The sequence below is a fragment of the Pezoporus wallicus genome, unplaced genomic scaffold (genome assembly GCF_028554395.1).
Source record: "Pezoporus wallicus isolate ANWC-B61680 ecotype Strahan unplaced genomic scaffold, APGP_CSIRO_Pwel_v1 scaffold_2584, whole genome shotgun sequence".
NCBI lineage: Eukaryota > Metazoa > Chordata > Aves > Psittaciformes > Psittacidae > Pezoporus > Pezoporus wallicus.
The window spans coordinates 13,330,995-13,344,003 of NW_026642851.1; the positions used below are offsets into that span (position 1 = coordinate 13,330,995).

Here is a 13,009-nt window from a genome sequence, read left to right on the forward strand (position 1 = left end):
ATGCCCTATGACAGCAGTAAAAGATTTTCTACTTCCTTCAATAAGCTCTTGATCATATGGTGGCCCATCATGAATGCTTGCAGCACTTTATCTGGATTTGAGAATAACCAGACCACGTACTATTAGGAAGTCAACACAAATCCTGCATTACAGTTGGTTTTCTATTTCTTCCACATTAAATTTTTTAATATATTTTACCTTTGTGGTACACCTTGATTCATGTCTGATTTTTTTTTTATCTCATTTTTTTAAACAACACAAATGGAAGGTCTGTACCTCTGATGCCACTGTTTAGCTCAAGAAAGTATTGCAACAACAGGAGGGCTGGGAGACATAAGCCAAAAATGTGTTATTCTTTGGACCTAGACCAATGTTCTAAGACTGACAGTACTACAGAATTTGGTAATGTTCCCTGTCCCAGTTTTTGTGAGGGCTAACTTCGTTTCACTCTCACTGAACAATAAGGCTATGTTTTCATTAACTAATGTGCAAAGCAGCTCACAGGAATGAAACAAGGCCTTTCACCTCCAAAAGATACTCTAAGTGCATCTTTTGCTATTGGCGTATGTTTATGGCTCCCTATGATCACCTTTTTTCTGACTTTCCTATTAGCTTAAAAGAAAATTGAGGGCTGAGGAAAAGAACAAGTGAAAATCAGTGTGATTCATCTGGAACTGTAATAAGTAGAAAAACTCAGCTTTAACAAAAAGTGAAAGTCAGTTTTCAAACTCAGCCTACACTGTTTAACTTGTTCTACTGCTTGAGTTAGCAAACTTTCTTTTTTTTACAAGAAAAATAAGTTCAAGACACTTATTTTTCTCATACTTTTTCTTTTAAAAAAATCCACCCCAAATGTTAATGTTATACTCTGAAAAACAGAAGACAAAAGGAAATTATGCCTTCCTGAGAGACTGTTTCAATTTTGCTTCCTGATTTTCTCAGAAGTTTAGGCCAACTACTTCAAAGATAGAAAGGAGTATGATAACAAACCAGAAAAGAATTAAGTAGCACATGATGAAAAGCCAGTAAGTTACTTAAAAGCAACACCAAGAAGCATTAAGTTTGACAGAAGTTCTGCAAACCCTATTTAGCAAAACAGCATTTGGAATTAGCAATGTAACAGATTCTGTAAATGGAAGGGAGTAAAGCTCAGCATGTATTGCCTAATAATTGTCACCATGATCTTTAACTTCTAAATAGTCTGCACCTAATTCATAATGTAATTCAGAAATAATAAGAGCAGAAGAATTATTTTTCAGATATAAATGCAATCAATTTGAATAGTTTAACTTATGGGTAGAAGGGATAATTTGTCATTAATTCCATAGCAAGGTAAGGATCAGCTCTTTCCAGTGAGATGCAAAAGGTCAAGCGTGCTGTATTTTGTGGGGAAATAAAATATCCCTTACTGATTTGTTTTAGAATGAGGAGGAGCTTCCCAGTCCTAAACAGCATTAGTTTTGGTACATGCACAGCCTATGAGGGTTTTGACCAAACAACTTATGTGACACCCAAGCACACAGAATCATAGAATGGTTTGGGTTGAAAGGACCTTAAGATCATCCAGTTCCTACCCCCCTGCCATGGCCAGGGACACCTCACACTAAACCATGTCGCACAAGGCTCTGTCCAGCCGGGCCTTGAACACTGCCAGGGATGGAGCATTTACCACTTTTTTGCCAACCTGTTGCAGTGTCTCACCACCCTCACAGTAAAGAACTTCTTACTTCATCTAACCTGAACTTCCTCTGTCTAAGTTTAAATCCGTTACCTCTTGTCCTATTACTACAGTCCCTGATGAAAGGTCCCTCTCTGGCATTCTTGTAGGCCTCCTTCAGACACTGGAAGGCTGCCATGAGGTTTCCATTCGGCCTTCTCTCATCCAGACTGAACAGCTCCAATTTTCTCAGCTTGTCTTCATATGGGAGGTGCTCCAGTCCCCTGATCGTCCTCATGGCCCTCCTCTGGACTTGTTCCAACAGTTCCATGTCCTTTTTGTGTTGAGGACACCAGAACTGCACACAATACTCCAAGTGGGGTCTCATGAGAGCAGAGTAGAGGGGCAGGAACACCTCCCTCGATCTGCTGGCCCCATCTTCCCAGTAGACTGTGAACTGCTGACAGGAATTAAGTTTTTCCACTTTGAAAATCGTATTTGTTGACCTACAAGTGCTAGCACTGACCCTATTCTTTCAGTCAAGTTTTCAGAGTTTCATCAAACAAGCATCTTCTTCAAGGGAGAAAATCTACTATAGCATCAGCACTTATAAATGTCAAGTTTCCAATGCTCACCTTTAACACAGGCTTTTTCTAAACTGTTTAAAATCTGCTTTAAAAAGGTCCATGAAGGAAATTGTTTAAAATCAAAATGACATATGACCTAAAAAAGACTGCTCTTAAGAACATTATTCTGAGTTATTTACTAGTATATGTTCAATCTCAGACTCATTGTTAAAACAATGTGTTCTGCCAGTAACTTACTCCAGGGAAAAACTGGTAGCGTTCTCCAACCCAGTGTCTGCATGTCCAACAGGCTCAACTCTGCTGTTGTCCTCTTCCGTTTGATCTTCATCCTAGATATTAAAAAAAAAGAGGGGAAAAAAAAAGGCAAAGAAAAAATAAAATAAACCTAGGTTTAATAGGTTAACTCATTTCAAGAATACCACTTTACCATTTTCATATTACTGGATTAATCACATGTGCAGTGAAAATGTGTGCTTGTGCAATGACAAAAATATTTTCTGTTGCTGTCTGAAACTTGTTTTTTGTCACTTCATGAATTTTTGTAATTGTATTAATAGTTTAGCCAGTTTTAGACAATAATTTTACTACAACAACACTACAGAGGATCTCACAGCCAGCACTGTTTTAAAAGGTAGACCAATAAAAGCACCAAATCAGCTAACAATCAGCAAATGCCTTCCGAGCTCTCTCTGGGCAGGTTACTGGGGACTCAACCAAACACACAAGGCAACTCCCTGAGAGTCATTTGCAAAGAATAAAAAATGCAGCTTGTATTACTCTATAAAATGCCAAGACCTTTTTTAAACATTTTATCACAGGAGTTTATTAATAGCATGCCAGAAAAACTGACGTCAAAGAGTTACGTGGGGCTGTAATACTAATAAACAGATTTTATTTTTAATTTGACTTTCCAAAAAATACACACATTATTCACCAAATGCATAATTTTACTGTCAAAATTGTAATGCTGTACTTTCAAATTTAGATCAAGGTAATTTAAGGACTAAAAGTAAGAAGATCTAAAACTATTCTTATACCTGCGTTACTCATTAGAAGCTTATGCTTTTAATTATCCATGTGACCAAACAGAAAGTATTACCAGGTGTGAACAGTAGGTTTCAAACATGAACTTAGATTCTAGAGCCAGAGCCATCAGAACATTAAAATAAGTAACAGATTATGAGTTTAGCACACAGACTCAGAAAACATATTAAATTATTGAAGAGGTATTAAAGGCAGGTAGAGGCAGTTGGTAACGTCCAATTGACGTTTCCACTAAGAATCTGCAAAAGCAGGAGGCTGGGTGCATCAAGGTTCCATGGTCTGTAGATATGCCTCATGCATCCTGGGTAGCAGCATGCTGCGTGAAGCCAAGCCACTTGAAGATTGATGATCCTGTGTTTTAAGAGGCTTTAATGCACACTTCTTTGTCATCTACCTCTGTTAAGCACTAGGCAAACAGTACATTTCAAAGGTTAACCAGCATCTTGAACCCGCCTAAACTGCATTATGAACGTAAACAAGAACTCAAAATATTTTCCATATAGTAAAAGTTGCTTGTAAGCTAAACACAAAAGAAAAATATAATTCAGCAATATCAGCTTGTGTTTATATTTCTATATTTACCAATTTCAGCTGAAGTTTTACCAGTACACAGTTTAAAAATAAATATTCAAATCACCATGATAATTCTAAAGTTACATGCAATAAGGTATATATATGAAAATCAGGACATCTAGAGTTGCTTCACATAAGAAGAAATGTTCCACCTTTTTTCCTACATCTTGTAGACTGTTGTTGCCATGAGTTTCTTGTTTTGAACTTAGGGACCCTGGTGATTGTAGAAAACTACATATTTATATTGCACTGAAGTTATTATCTGCAAGTCTAAAACCAGAGGTCCTGATAAAACAAAATTTGGAATCTCAGCTATGATAAAAGGTCATCACAAATGAATGTGACTTTGTTAATACAATGTTTTTGGCAATTTTCCATGTGTGCTTTTTTCAAGCAAATATACAATAAGTATTACATATGTAAGAAGAGACTGAAATAATAACAATCCTTCCTATTAGTAGATATGACTCTGCTAACGAATAAATGTCTTCCTTTATGCTGTGTCATTTTAGCAGACATATAAAATGTAAGCACCATTCATCCAGTACCATTTGGGTCCTACACTTCACCATCTTTCATCCCAAGTTTTCCCCTTGATTAGTTTAAAGTAAGTCTGTAAACAACACTCCCCTTCCTGCAAGTTCCTTTGTACTTGCTCTTGATAAAACCCACTTTCAGTGCCTCCCTGAGATATAGTCCACTGTGCAAGACTCAAGCTAATTCCTTGTGCAAAGTCTTCTTTCTGCCACTTCCCAGCCTTGACAGTACCTTTGCTTTCATTCCCAGAGCCTCCAAATGTCAGCTCACACTTAAGCCTCCACACTTGTTGCACATCCCACTTGCTTTCTTTCTGTCCTACCCAGTAGTCCACAGGTTTTTCTACCAAGGGAAGGAGCATCCTCCTGCCTGACCCTGAGTACATTCAAGATGAAGCCAAAGCCAACCTACCTTTCTCCTGTCTATACTGTATCTTTTAATATTAGGATTTAACACATTAGAAACTGAAAATCCAAAGCTATGTAAAACAGATGCTATCTGGCACCATCACATCTACATCTTGTGCCTTTCGTACTGAGAATTATAAACACAGCAAGTTTTGGAACCCGACTCACTGTCAGTTATCCAAGCAATTAAGAAACAACGCCTCTGTCTGGCTTTTCCCGGACAGCAGACAGATCTGTATCAAAACCATGCATTTGCCTGTAAATAGGTGCTTAGAGGGGGAATCACAACCATAACGAAAGCCCTACTGCCATAATCAACAGATATATGATGTACCCTTTTAAAAATCTTTAATATTACAGTAATCAGGCTCTCTTTTCTTCTCCAAATAACACAGATTTTGATTTACATTGAAGTGAATGGAGAGAAAAATTGGACACCTGCAGAGGGATTTGACTTAAGATTCTGATTTACTAAGAAAAGTAACTAGCTGTGAAAATCTCTGCATCAAGCAATTATTTCTTTATTTGGAAAGTAGTTTTCTTCTGAAAGGCAAATTCCACCTGGATGGGCTATAATGAAGTAAAATGAAGAAAAGGACATTTAGAAGAGCAAGAAAGTTTCTGAGAACCCAAATGTGCATTACTGCAGATATTCCTCAGAAAAAAATAACATGAGCAAAATCCCAAATTTGTAAAGACCAATCCCTGCTATATCAAAAGATACAGCTTTTAATGTACAGCCACTAAAGACAGAATGTTTTTTGCTTCCAAAACTGAAATAAATAAAAGATAATTTCATTTTTACAGCCAAGAGGACAATTTAAAGCACCTCTTCCAATGTACTTCTACATATACTGGTGTATTCAGTGTAAAATTCCCCCAATTCCCTTTTGATGAGATGGTTCAGCCAGGGCTTCGCACCCATATCACCAGACAGGATGTAACTGTCCATAAGGCATCCATGCTGTCTGTAATGTATATAGGTAACTAATGCGGAGATTAAATGATATAATGACACTCTGAGCTATGGCATCAAACAGAATGGAGACTTCTTGAAATGTGTTTTAGTTCAAGAGAGCTGGGGATTTCAAAGAGCTATTCATACTTTTAAATGGATCTGCACAAGATTCCTGTGTCTTTTAAGAGAGAAGTTTGTGCACAGGTACACAGTAGCATTTCCTTAGATTATTTCTGAGTAAAGACTGCCTTATGTCACTTCCAAAGCTCAAAAACAGCCATGCCTTCCCTATCTTACTGGGCATTTTTTCTTTCATTACCAAAATATCGGTTCCTGCCTCTGATTAATCCACAATTACTACCAGTCACTACTTCATCTTCAAAGAAGCGCTTTCCCACTCATCTCTGCAGTTCAATACGTTTCTAATGAACTCCCCAAAAACATAAGCAGAACTTCTTCACATTCCCTTATCTTTTAATGATTATCTACAGGAAATTCAGTAGCAGCCAGGGAGTCTGAATAAATTTAGTGCACCTACAGGTTTCATTTTTGCAGTATTTGTTTCTAGGTGCCTGGTCTGAGAAGGTGCTGATTACAATCTACTTCCACCAGATACAATGGGAAATGGATTCTGAAGGCATGTAAGGGTTATGTATAAATCTGTCTTCTCTGAACACTTAATCCCGTCTCTCAAATTCAATAGCAAGATCTCTATTCTATCAATCACTGAAAAAAAAATGGGAGTAAAGGTGTTTGCTTTGGGTGGGTTTTTTTCAACTCAATTTATATTCATAAGGATATAATAATTGTTCCATTATTGTTCAGAAAGTGACTGATTGTATATTTTAGTGATAGTGGTTACATGAAACAGAGTAAATCTTCTTTCAGATGACTTCAATGCTCCAAGGCAAGATCTGCTACACTGACCAACACACGAGAAAAAATCTGACTGGTCACTTATTGTGTAAATAGAAAATATGTCCACTGAGTAAATCCAAATTAACATTAAAGAAAAGGAGGTTATAAGTAGAGTTCATCATAATACAGGAGGGCATGGAGCTGTACTAATGTTTCACCAATGACCTCCCTTCTGCACATTCTCCTTGTTCACTTCTGCAGCCCACAATGTTAAATTTATTCCTCTTTTGTCTCTACCTGCACCTCTGACAGCAACTACAGCTTCCTCTCTGAAACCTCCACCTTCCTGCCCTGACTTTGCTGTTAACTCACACTCAATTTAGAGAGCTTAATCCTCCACTTTATCTGAGAGCCAGGAAGGGGATTATGGAAAGCCAGGACATTCAGGGCACTGGTGCTCAGCGTTCGCACCCAACCCCATCCCATAGCAGGCACAAGCTTGCATCACAGCCGGCTCAGCTGCACCATGAAGCCCTCACCTAGGAAAGCATGCTCATCCACTCTGAGATCTAACATATTTAGTAAAAAACAGAAAGTCTGGGAAATCTAGCTGTTAACTGTAGTACATCTGTTTGCACTGTACAAAAAAAAACCTAATATTTTTCTGACTTGTAAAGTTGTTAACTGATCCAGCCCCAGCAGAAAGACAGGCTAACACGGGTGCCTAACAGCTATACAAAGGAACCATCTTTTTAAACAATTAAACCTCCTTTATATATTTACTAGTCTGCAAGGTAACTACAGCAAAGTATTTTCACACGAGGTGGACGCTCTCATTACACAACAGCATTTTTAATAACATTAGTAACAGAAAGCAGGGTCTTGAAATACCAAGCAATTGCAACCATGGTGGTAAACAGGCAGAGCTACCAGTGTGAGCAATGTACGATAAGTAAGTATACCAGGCATACACCCCTCTGAAAATCAAAGCCTGTCAATACATAGCCACTGTGTTCAGGAAGAATTCAAGTTCGTTTGTTTTCTAGCATTTAATTTTACCATGAGTGAAATCATTGTAAATACCAAACAGAAGGAATAGCATATAAAGCCCAACAGGTACTTTAGATTCTACTGTAGAGAAGGACACATCAGCAATAACAACAAGCTCTGGAAAAAAATGCACATCAGTATTTTTTTTCCCCAGCTGGGATACAACAACAATAATGCTTATGTTATTAAAATCTGCCCTTCCCTTCATCTTTCCCCTTTTATTCTCTTGAACTTCACTGTAATGATTATAGAAAAAAGAGACCGTATATGCTATTAGTCTCCTGGCAGCCTTGTTTATAAATGTCTGCTTGGTCCTTGCAATATAAAGTAGGTTCTCTTTCTGTATGATCAGACTTGATAGGAAACAACTCCTAAGGGACCTATTTTCCTGTGTCTTAACTAGCACAAATATACCAGCATCCATCAGGCTTTTGTGTTAATGTTCTCACTTCTTGATTAACTGGCCAAATCTCCAGAGAATGGCAATTTTCAATCAAATCTGAAGAGCAGTTGGAAAGATCACATGGGGAAAAAAACAAAAGTTATTGAATAAAAAAAGATAGGGTTTCTCCCTCTTGAACACATATATATGCACAAATATTTAGATTAAGAGCTTTGTGTAATTCTCATCAGTCCTGTCTATACTAGGTGCACTGCTATTATCAGCAACCCAGGCAGAGAGAGTAGAAAAAAAACCCTTACATTAAATCATCATCCATTTACATAAAAAAAGAAAAACCCGCAAAAATTATTAAATTTTATATATATATGAGTTAATATTCTCCGTATGTGTCAGTCACCCCTATGTTATTCATTTCCTTGTGCAGGATGGTCATCCCACAATTGAAAATGGCAATATTTATATAGTTCCTATATGCCTCAGTACTCTAAAATGAAATTTGCCTTGCTCAGTCAAATCAGTGAATAGATAGCATATAGACACAGTGAAGCGCAGAATGGAAGGGATTTCCCAGGTCTCTGATGAATATCAAATTCATCCCCTGCTATCACAGGCAATCATTTCTTATTTCCCATTTAATAAACTGATCAAACTGAGCCTTAAATCTGGCTGGCTTCATGATGGCACTATTTCTGTTGTGAAGCATCTTGACAGGAAATGTTTTTACAGATTTAAAGAGAGATATATTTGATTTCCTATTCTCCAAAAAGCAGAAAACCAGATAGCAAAGGAATACAATTTGATACAACTTTCCTTTGACAAACCTATGCAACACCTCATTCAGTTTTGACTAACTACCACAGACTCTTCTCCAAACGTATTAAAAGCCTTGTAATACTAATAAAAGCTGAGCAAGTCCTACAGTTCTCAATTATTTTGTAGCATGTAATAGTTTAGAGGGTTACTGAAGTACTTAATCTTTAGGAGCTCAACAACCTCTGCTATGTCACTGAAATCACACACGTATATTCTGCAACAATTCGGTGGTGCACACCTCTATCACACAGCTAGCCAGGCTAACTGCAGGAGCCCAACACAAATACTGCTCATCCATTTAACAAAGATTCCACTGAAACAACTGTTTACTAGATGATGGTGCAGTTAATTCTTTTTTATAGTAGGCACTGCAGACAGCACTGAGAAGTACATGAGCCTTTTAAAGAGTTTTAGAGGGTTAGACAAAAGCTTTTCCTGCTAGTGGATTTAACTGGAGACATTTTGCTGGTTCTGCTTCTTTAGTAAAGAAAATCTCAGACATGACCTTATAGTGGTAGCTTGCCAACAAACAGCATGAAATGCTTTAAAACTCAAAGGGTTTTTTGTTGTTGATCGAAAATGCTTGTTAATTAATGTAGCCAAATGGTGTTTCAGCAAAGAAAGAATGGGGGGGGGGGGGGGGGGGGAAGGAAAAATATAAAAGAAATGCAAATACTTTAGCAACTCAGCAACCTCCCAAACAAGGGAAATGACATAAAATGGGATCTGATAGAGGTATAAAACCGTTGTAATGTCTAAAGCAGCACTGATTCTCAAGCATTTCACAATGCCTAATCATATGTCATAGACTCTATTCACTGAGTGAAAATGAAAACATTTGTTTACCCCAAGCTGAGGACACCCCACTTCAGACCATTCCAGCAGCTTCCCCAGGACTACTGACAGCCCAAGGTGGAGGCAGAGGGAGGAGGTGTGCTACAAACTGATAGCTACCATAACAAATCTATACATCAAGGTTCCTCTACAGATGGCAAATATCAAATGGGTAACAAAAATAAGTAGCTCTTCCTACCAGATCATATTTAAGGGACATTTTAAAGAAGACCGAAACATCACTGTAGCACAACAACTATTTCATGGCCAGCCATTTTGCAACAGCTCTAAATCTACAAGTAGTATGTATCACCACAATACTCATAGTACAGTAGAAAATATTATAGTGATCATAATTACTATACTAAATTTAGTCCCCTACATTTCTGTTCATTGACATAGGGATAAATTGTTGCCAAATTGAACCTGATTACTCTTCAATGATCCATTTCTTATATGAAAGAGACTTAAGAGGAAGACAACATTGGGTCTTTTCTTAATTGCTACACTGACTTACTATATAACAGTAGCAAAAATCACTTAAAAATGCATTTATCTGTTACTATGTTGAGGCTAATACTCCATGTCTGCAAAGACAAATAAAGATAAGACACTTGGATGCAACACTTTGAAAAGCAGTAATATTTAAATGTATCTTAATTGTCTCAGCAGCAGCTCAGGAAGATGAGCCATAAATGCCCATTCTTGCTCTAAGATATTAGATGAGCTTTGCCTCTTTCTTTTCTTATCACCTATAATGCTTGCAGTCCATAACCAATTTTTTAAACATTTTATTAGATGCAAAGTATCTGAAGTATTCCAAAACTCAAGACATTCAATCACATGATGAATTTGTAAGACTGTTCACTGACAGAGCGACCTATTAGCAAAACCAGTCACATCCAACAGGAACAGCCAGAGGAGGTTTGGTATTACTGGACAGGGCACGCCAGCACTAAGAGTGCCGTTTGTTTAGTCCATGAAAATGAGTTTTTAAAAAGCAATGTAATATAGGAAGTCAACTAAAAGATTAGGTATAACATGAAAGTACTAATCTCTCAGGTGCTAAATATTTTAAATATGTAAAGCACGGACTGCCACACTTTCAGTATTAACCAAATCATCTCAAGAGCTTTCTGAAGATCTAATCAATAACAACTTACAGATGTTTCATTGCGGTACAAAGAGCAGTACTTACCTTATAGACTTATGTACAACTATATCAAATCACCTCAAATTGATTGTAGCCTTAAAAATAATACTGGTTCATTTTGTATAACTGACTAGTTACAGTTTTTATTCTGCTTTCTGTTTTTCCTCAGGATCCAAAACATATCTGTTTCACAGGCAAAAATCTAAGCCTTTTATTTGTTTTACATAAGGCTTATCTGCAGACTATTCCCATGTTCAAATCTCTGATATTCTAAACTTCTGTCATGTGATTCACAGTCTGACACATAGACCATCAGGATCTGCCAATCTAAAACAAGTACTAGGGTTCATATTAAATACAGATTCAAAGTCATGCTTTGATGTCAGAGTCATGGGAAATATTTTTAATGGAAACAATTATCAGCTTTATTTGAAATGTGGCTACAAATTTAGGTCAATGTATAATTAAATTCTCGTGCAAAGTTTAGCCCAAAGTCCAGGTCTGGTTTTGTGCAGGGTCTTTTATCCCCCCTTGAATAATGCAGGAATTACCTCGATCACAGAAACATCCCCATACGGCAAGCCAACATGACTGTGGCACTTGCCACATAACAAACAAAATTCTGGTGAATGACTTCATATACCATTTATTTTCCCTTTCACAGCGCTAACTGATACATACATATGCACCTTCGTACCACCACCCCCCCTTGTTAACTCATATCATACCTATTTATAAAGAAAAAATTGCCCCTGCACTCATAGAAGATACTTTATTTGAATTATTTTGCAACAGGAGTGATTTTTTACAAAATGAAATCTAATTTTCTTCAAGAACTTAAGTTCTTCCTACCCCACAATTCAAGGTTATACAGATTTGGGATTTCAGTACCAGCAAAGACCAAAAAACTAACATTCATTTTATATGGAGAAGTTAATGTATATGGATGGGAAAAAAAAAATCCCAAAATATACTTTAACATGGAGTGTTACTATGACATTCAGGAAATAAATATGTATGCTTCTAAATACACATATTTATTTAGAAGGCCATAACACCAAAGACATTATTTTGTTCATAAGAAAAAAATAAATTACATGGTGGTGGTACAACTACACTTTGTTTTCTTCTGCTGAGTAGTCTAAAGTAGGTCAAGTTAGGCATATCCATTAGTTCTCCTATAAATAGCTCCACACTGAGTTCACCTGCTTGTAACTAATGTAGAGGAAAAGAATTTTAAATACCTTTTCCTTTAATCAGACAAGTTAGCTTATTCTGTATGTAGATATTAAGAAAAGAGAAGTCATTAAGTCCTGTGTGATTTTTAAAAGACGAAGAAATGACAATGGATACAGGAAATTGGGACACACTCTTTACCTGCAGAAAACTAAACATACATGCCTCCACCTATAAGTTTAGAGATCTGACAGACTTCTGCAAAAATGTATTCTAGAAGAGTCATATAGTTTTCCTTTGATATGGTGACAAAGGAAAGAGAAAATTCTGCATAAATCACTTCACATTTTCCTGTAATGTTCCTGGAATATATTATTATTATTCACCTCACCTTTTCAAAGACCATGATTTTCATCCTTCTGATGATTTTTTTCTGTCTTTTTTTTTTTTTTTTTTTTTTTTAGATACAAAAAGCATTTCTTATTTAGCAACTTGAATTTGTCATTAGGCAATTTTCAAACAGGTCTCATAGCTCTTTTATCCTTATTCATTTCTTTTTTTCTTTTTTAATCTGAAATAGTCCCTTGTTGCTTGATTTGCAGATCTGTATCAGCGTGTGAGGATTTCACTAGCTTCAGCCAAGTACAGAACAGTTCGATCCCCTGGAGCACTGAACATAAGAGTCAATTTAGAAGCAAGCTAAAAGTATAGCAGTCTGTTCTCCATCATACAAAACATCATTTTACTTTACACAGGCATCTTAATAACAAAATTTGATTCTGGATATTTTTCTCGGCATGGCTCAGGACTGCATAGAAATGACATTAGAAAGCTTACTGAAGACTTGGCTTCTTAAAATTTAATTAAAATATCTGTTTCCAATAAGGTAGAAGTCCATACGTTGGTGGGAGTTTAAAGCTAGCACATATTTAACTTTGAATTTCAATTCATTTAGAAAA

At 36.7% G+C, this 13,009-nt stretch overlaps 1 protein-coding gene across 14 annotated transcripts in view; it reads right to left on the minus strand.

Annotated features, from left to right (window-relative positions):
* Positions 1–13,009, minus strand: part of PARD3 (par-3 family cell polarity regulator) — a 450,998-nt gene that overhangs the window by 222,568 nt on the left and 215,421 nt on the right. For all 14 annotated transcript variants that reach the window (XM_057432818.1, XM_057432824.1, XM_057432817.1 and 11 more), the window contains one exon: positions 2,482–2,573. In XM_057432818.1, coding sequence (XP_057288801.1) covers positions 2,482–2,573 — 92 coding nt within the window. The remainder of the gene's footprint in view (positions 1–2,481; positions 2,574–13,009) is intronic.